At 43.1% G+C, this 7449-nt stretch overlaps 1 protein-coding gene across 1 annotated transcript; it reads right to left on the bottom strand.

Moving 5' to 3' along the window:
- Positions 1-5281: 5281 nt before the first annotated feature.
- On the bottom strand, positions 5282-6822 carry LOC141664940 (uncharacterized). Its single transcript, XM_074470897.1, has 3 exons — positions 6360-6822; positions 5976-6106; positions 5282-5707 (listed from the first exon to the last, which is right to left on the bottom strand). The coding sequence occupies exons 1-3, from the start codon at positions 6820-6822 to the stop codon at positions 5282-5284; spliced, it is 1020 nt and encodes a 339-aa protein (XP_074326998.1).
- Positions 6823-7449: the final 627 nt, after the last annotated feature.

The raw sequence follows: 7449 nt of genomic DNA, 5'->3' as shown, positions 1-7449 counted from the left end.
AGTAATAGTTCCAAAAATTATATTACCAAAGCCACCAGTACTGGTCAACATTGATCTGATCCAAATAACAGCTGTTAAGCTTGATTCAAAGACAAATCTCAAGATGCTTGATGTTGCAGCTGTTGAGAAGGAATTGGATGACAAGTGGAAGAAAATAGATAAAGAAATTCAGAAGAAATTTGGTCAGATACAGAAACCAGACAAGATCTTTCATCACCACTCACAAGTCAAACAAATCTCTGTGAATGAAATGAGTCTAGGTAGATTGGAAAAGGGCCAACCTTCATACATCAAGTCTCCAAAGGCCAATCTGGTTTTGAAGCCTAAAAAGAACTATCCAAAGTTCTCAGACAAAAATCCTGTGGATCTTATGTTTGAGACACCAAGGCCAGATGAAAAGAAGCTGTTGGCAAGGTCAATTGCATTGTTCAAAGATCCAACTGATTCAGTGCTGAAAAGAAAAATTGCCAAGATCTACAGGAATGGTAAGGAAATATGTGTGGTGGCCGGACACCCTTAGTTTGTAGAAGCCAAGAAGGAAGAAAAGGAAAGAATTAAGCAAGAAAAGAAGCAGGCTGCCTTAAATGCTAAAAAGCTCAAACAAAAGAAGAAGCAAGCTGCTCTCTTGGCCAAACTTCAAGCTGTGAAAACTACAACTGAGATTTATGAGAAACCACCTGTGATTACTGAAGCTCAAGATCAGAAAATGCAAAATGAACCTCAACAGAAAAGAAAATTCAGATACAAGCTTCATTCCAAAAGAAAATTGGACTTTAGTGACGAGGAAATGGAAGACTACATTCCCAAACAGTCTACAACTTCAACTCAACATCCAAGCCCTCAGTGGTACATGAGGAATTCAAGATGGATCCAACAAAAAAGTTTCATGGTGAGCCTATAATTCCCAAGGATGAGCCAATAGACTAGGAAAGTTTTCCAATTCCTGATCTTGATTTACCAATTTTTAACAAAGCAAAGAAGATAAAGATTAGAGAAATTAAGAAGGTCAAGCCTGTGACTCTCAGAACCAAGACCCTAACCAAAGCTCAACTAATAGTCAACAAGGGAGATCTTCTATACATCTGTGACATCAAAGAATTTTCTGAGATTAAGCTCTACATGGATGAACTAGAAGAAGTGAGAGCAATTGATGCTTACATAAATCTTCCTGAAAGACTGGTGTTCAAGTAAAAGAGAGGGAAAGAGATCACATGGCCTCTTCAAAGGATTCTTCAAGAAAGCTAATCTGTACTGATACAGATCTTCTCATCCTTGAAGAAAAACTTTGGTTTCAATGTAACTGCAAGGAAATTGGTCCTAAAGAAGATAGAAGATCTAAGGAGTAATAAAGCCAAGAATGCACTTCCAAGAACTCTAACAATTCCCTTCACAGGAAATAGAGTGCATTTGAGGCCTTATTGGCTGATGAAATTCATGGATGATAAGGATGTTAGAAGATTCTTCAGACTGGATGACCAATTGAGTATCTCTAATAATGAGACTTCATTGGAAATGCAAGAGAAGCTGGATCTATCAGAAGCTGATGAACTTGTCAAGGTTAATTATTGGTAAAAGCTGTTATGTAGCCCTAAGAAGGGCTAATCGGCCCTAAACGGGATTTATTTCCATGTATTAACAGCTAATTAGTCTTAAAATAGCTTAATTTTACTCTATTCGACTTTAATTGAGGCTAATCTGCCCTAATCGGGGATAATTCATCTTAATCAGGACTAGTTAGTATGCACGAGACACTAATTATCCCTAATTCACACTAATCATGTGCATAAATTAATTTTACCCACGGGACCCCCTGGACCAAACCTGCAGGAGGTCCTGCTCGGCTCAAGCCTTGCTTGTGGCCTGGTCGGCTCCTCCCGGTCGGCTGGAGCAGAGCCTCCTGTTAGCCAAGGGGTGAACGTCCTGTAATTTTTTTTTGCAGAATTTTCTACTAGGCCTTAAGCCCTTCATGTGGCCTTCTAGGCTTTTTCTGCTCGTTGTAGGTCATGGAGCCACCTCCATGGTGGTCTTAGAGCCCTTTGTGGTTCTTTTGTTCTTATTTCGGTGAATGTTCTATTTTTTTTCTAGTGAACGTTCCGTACTTGTTCTAGTGAACGTTCTGTTCTTCACGAAACTTGTTTCCAAGGACGTTCTAGTCCTTATGGACCTTGTTCTCGTGGATGTTCTAACCTTCTTAAAACTTGTTCTCGTGGACGTTATAGTCTTCACGAAACTTATTCTTATTAAACACTCAATTTTGCAAGAGTTTTCAAAAAACATTAGGAGGGCCACCGAAAAACCTTTAGGAGGCCCTGGACCAACCTTACAGGAGGTTCTAGTCGGCCTTAAGGCCTTCTTGTGGCCTACTCATCCAAGCCTGCTCTAGGTCGGCCATTGAGCTACCTCTATGGTGTTCCTAGTCGACCGGGAGGTGAACATTCATCAAACTTTTTGCGGTGAACGTCCTACTCTTCACGAAACTTGTTTCCGTGGACGTTTTAGTCTTCACAGAACTTGTTCTCATGGACATTTTGGTCTTCATGGACCTTGTTCTCGTGGATGTTCTAGTCTTCACGAAACTTATTTCCGTTGAGAGCCAACTTTTCCGAAAATTTTCAAGATAATTCATAGGAGTGCCACCAGAAAACTTTCAGGAGACCCTAGACCAAACCTACAGGGGTTCCTGGTCGGCCAGTCCTACTCTTGGTCGGCCATGGAGCTACCTCCACGGTGGTCCTAGTCGATAGGGAGGCGATTGTTCTCTGAACTTTTGTAAATTTTCAGGAAATTTTCTAGGAGGGCTACCGAAAAACCTTCAGGAGGCCCTGAACCAAACTTACAGGAGTTCTTGGTCCACTATAAGGCCTTCATGTGGCCTGGTCGATCAGTCCCGCTCTTGGTCGGCTTGACGAGATTCGGTCGAACTACCCCTGGCCTGAATGCATAAAGGTTTGTAAAGCTAAGCCCAACGAGAGGACCTGCAACCTGAGCACCAATAGGTTGTATGTGTACAAGGCAGTCCTGAAATCCGGGCTAAGGTTTCCATTAAATCCTTTCATCCCGAGACTCCTTGTCGGTTTGAAAGTTCACCCGTGCCAGCTCTATCCTGACGGGTGGGCTTTCATCATCATTTTAATAGTGATGTGTAATGACCTGGGTATTCCATTGAGTGTCCTAATATTCCAGAGTATTTTTATGATAAATGCATCTCTTTTGAATAGGCGCGACTGGGTTCTTCTATAACACATGCCCCGTGTTCCTCATATCGTGAACATGCACTCTCTTCATGACTCTATCCACGGTTGTAACAAGAAATTTGTAGCCTTGGAATTGAGTAAGGGCGATTGGGGGTATACTTCAAGCGCGATTTCAGCAGCCCTGTGGACAGTGCCCAGTACATCCTTTATCTTACAGATGTTGAGCTTTACGACCGTGATCGCCATATTGATGACAATGAAAACCCCCTTATTGGGAGTTTATCATGGAGACCAAGCTCGTCGAGGTTGGAATTAGAAGCCTCTCTAGAAAAGGTATTCATTTTAATTATAACTCAACTTTGTTGAAGTTTGTCCTTATATGCACCTTTCTTTCATTTTGTTTCAGCTGCTGAGGCCGTAAACGCGATGACTGACAAGAGCGGCAAGATCACGGGAAGGATGGCTAGAGAAGCAGGCAAGCAGACTATCCGTATCCCCAAGGTTTCGGCTTTCCTTGAGGCCACTGGATCCGGAAAGAAGAGGCTCAAAGATTTTGATGGAAGTGTAAAAACCCCCCTTAGAGCCTTCATGGGGCATCTCCACCAATGACTCGGTGTTTGGGAGTCTGGCCCTAGCTCTTGAGTGGTTAAAAAACTGCATTAGTCCTTCGGACCTCCTTCACGTCTCCTCGGGTGAGAAGTTGCTCGAAGCCGATATGTTGGGGGCTCATGCCTTGTACCAGGTACATTTCGACTTGCATATATTTTCATTCAAGTATGCTTCTTTCAAAATTTTTAAGAAATTTTCACAGGAAGGTCAAGGAAAATCCTTCAAGAGGGCCTAGACCAATCTTTCAGGAGGTCCTGGTCGGTCGGGACTCTATGTGTTGGGAATTTGGCCCTTTTGAGTCTTAGTATCTTAACTTTTATCTTTCGTGGAGTTAGCCTTTTTATGACTTCTCTCTTTTTTATTTTCTTTGTCAGGCCAATGCCTATTCCGCAGCATCCTCTACACAGACTATCAAGATGAGGAGCGACTACATTGCATTACAGACCTCCATGAACAAGATGCAGATCTCCTTAGATGAATGGGAGTTCAAAGCATGCCAGGTAGAGGACAAGGTTGCTGTCTTAGAGAAAAAACACTCGAAAGAGATAAAGAGGAGAAAGATGGAGTGGAGGAAGCTTGTGGATGTGGATCACAGATCCCACGAGTTTACCCAGATGATGGACGACCATGACGACCAGATGTGCCCCGTGAACCTGGCCATAGGATGGAAAATGGGCGTCAAAGATGTTCACAGCTTGTATGCGAGCGTGGTCAATCCAAGCCTCTTTTCTTTCCCTTTAGAGGTCCCTGTTATGGACCCATCCGGGTAGGCCTTCGGGTATGTGCCCGAGACTTCCTGCCAGCGGTCTCAATCTAGTTCAAGTTACGGGGGTTCTGGTTCCAAGGGTAAGGCTGCTTCAGAAAGCCCCAGCTCTAAAGCGACCCTTTATGGGAAAATCAGGGAGCCGGTTCCAGGGAGCAACAACTATTCCTTCAAAGCCGGTTCAGATAAAGAATGTGAGGAAGAGGATGTGAAGGTCGCCCAGTGAGAGGGGAATAATGAGGAGGAGGACTCTTTTGAGGAGTGATTGTGATAGCCTCGCATGGCTTTAGATGTCACATATGGATTTATTTTCAGAACTTGTTTATTTGAACTATATTGGTTTTTAACCTATTGGTCCTTCGGGACTTAACTTGTGATCCTTCGGGATCTTTATCTATGCTTATCATTTGGTTTAATTTCATACTTGTCTTTTATTTTCGGTATTTGGTCCTTCGGAACTTGCATTGTTTAGATGCTTGTACTTAAATAAATTGGTAGATAAGATGATAGAAACAAAATTGCATAAATATATAATATCACTGAAAAAATGGATTCAACCCTTAGATAAGATGGTTTCGTCGACCTTATTCATATATCTACTACTAAGTGTTAGAAATACGTTACGAATGTCTTTAACATAATAAACCTTTAGGTTTGAAGCGTGCCAAGTGCGAGGCACTTCATCACCGTTCAAGGTCTCCAACTTATAGGATCCTCATTCTAATGTCTTCCTGGCCTTATAAGGCCCTTCCCAGTTTGAGGATAGCTTTCCTTTCTCCCCGACTCCTGATGCCTCAATCTTCTTTAAGACCAAGTCTCCTTGCTGAAAGAACCTTTCATTCACCCTTCTGTTATAATAGAAGGAGGTTCTTCGTTGATGTTTTGCATTGTGGGCCTTGGCCTCATCTCTAATCTCGTCAATAAAAAAGAGAGCGAGCCTCATGCCTTCTTTATTGGTTTCTGATTCATAAGCTTCGACCCTAGACGATCCATGGGTGATCTCTAGGGGCACCACAGCCTCGGCTCCGTAAGCCAGCATGAATGGGGTAGCTTCAGTCGTCACTTTGCAGGTGGTATGATATGCCCATAGTATAGGCAACAACCCATCCACCCAACTGTTCCTTGAGTATTTGACCCTTTTCTTAAGTCCATCAAAGATGATTTTGTTAGCAACTTCCGCATGCCCATGTTCTTATAGATGTGAAACCGAGGTGAAGCGGAGCATTATGTTGTTATCTTCACAATATTCTCTGAACTCTGCATCATCTAATTTTCGCCCATTGTCCATGACATGCGAGGGATACCAAACCGGCATATCATATTTCCCCAGAAGAATTGGGTAATATGTTTGGTGGTTATCTTAGCTAGTGCCTTAGCCTCAACCACGTCGTGAAGTAGTATATGGCTACCACGATGAACTTTCTATGTCCTGACGCCACAGAAAATGGACCAAATATATCAATTCCCCACATTGCAAAAATGATGGGTGTGCTGATGGATGTAAGCCTCTCTGGGCTTTTCGAACTATCGGAGCGTGCCTCTGACACCAGTCACATTTCATTACATAATCCTTTGCATTGGCTAACATCGTTGGCCAGTAGAACCCCAATCGAGTTATCTTGTGAGCGAGGGCCCTGCCCCCCAGGTGTAGTCCATAAATCCGTCCCGGGCTTCCTTAAGTGCCTCCTCTGCTTCAAGAGGTCTCAAGGACTTCAAGTACGGAATAATAAAAAACCTTTTGTATAGAAGGCCTTCAATCAGGGAATATCTCAATGCTCTCACCAACAACTTACGTGTCTCCTGGGCATCATCGGGGAGCCATCCAGTCTCAAGGTGAGTTTTGATTGGATCGATCCAACAACTTGCCACTCCAATTGGTGCTATCAAATTTATGACATATATAGTAGGGGTCTTCTGGACCTGGAAGTAGATACTTATTGGGTAGTTCTCGATTTCAAACGAGGCGAACTTGGATAAGGCATCGGTCGTAGTGTTCTCCTTTCTCAGAACATGTTTAGCGTACCATTCATCAAACTGAGTTAGTATTCCCTTCAAGACTCTCAAGTACTTGGCCATTGTATCATCCTTGGCCTCAAACTCCCCATTGACTTTAGCAACTACAAGTCTTGAATCTCCATAAATCTTAAGGTTTTTGGCCCTCACGGCTCTAGCCAAGCCTAATCCGGCTATCAAAGCTTTGTATTCTACTTCACTGTTCATAGTTGGGAAGTCCAACTTCAAAGCATACTCAATCATGAACCCTTCGGGGCTTTGCAAGACTAGGCATGTACCACTAGATTATATTTTGGACGCTCCGTCAAAATGGAGAACCCAATATTTTTTCAGAGTCGCACCTTCATCCTTCTTTTTCTCTTCTCCTTCTGGGGGTACTATCTCTTGCCCCCGACTTTTAGGTGGTCAATGGTGCATTCGACCACAAAGTCTGCTAAGGCCTGAACCTTGATGGTTGTTCGAGGCTTGTACTTGATGTCGAATTCTCCTAACTCAATTGCCCATTTTATGAGTCGGTCACTGGCCCTCGGGTTATGAAGAATGTTCCTTAAGGGTTGGTCCATCAGGACTTCGATCTTGTGGGCCTGGAAGTATGGTCTTAACTTCCTCGAGGCTGTAATGAGGGCAAGTGCAAATTTCTTAGTGTTAGAGTAGTTTAACTCCGCTTCATGCAGTACCTTGCTCACATAGTAGACAAGCTTCTGAAGTTTATGTCATTCCTTTATCAGGACTACACTTACTACTTGTTCAGATACCACGAGGTATAAGTAAAGGATGTCCTCCGGACTTGGTTTGGCCAGCAACGGGGCTTCAGTCATGTATTTTTTCAGCTGCTCGAAGGCCTCTTGGCTCTCAGCTGTCCACTCGAAA

This window comes from Apium graveolens, chromosome 6, assembly GCF_009905375.1.
Source record: "Apium graveolens cultivar Ventura chromosome 6, ASM990537v1, whole genome shotgun sequence".
NCBI classification, from domain to species: Eukaryota; Viridiplantae; Streptophyta; class Magnoliopsida; order Apiales; family Apiaceae; genus Apium; species Apium graveolens.
Note: the sequence above shows the minus strand (reverse complement) of the source record. Positions and strands in the feature narration are given on the sequence as shown.

What these genes read in the sequence shown, in the direction of transcription:
- LOC141664940 (XM_074470897.1), bottom strand. Translation starts at nt 6,822, where the DNA reads ATGATTGAGTATGCTTTGAAGTTGGACTTCCCAACTATGAACAGTGAA. An exon ending in CGATGATGCCCAGGAGACAC is followed by an intron (nt 6,107 to 6,359) that starts GTAAGTTGTTGG and finishes GACTGGTGTCAG; the next exon opens with AGGCACGCTCCGATAGTTCG. An exon ending in GACATAGAAAGTTCATCGTG is followed by an intron (nt 5,708 to 5,975) that starts GTAGCCATATAC and finishes GATGGACTTAAG; the next exon opens with AAAAGGGTCAAATACTCAAG.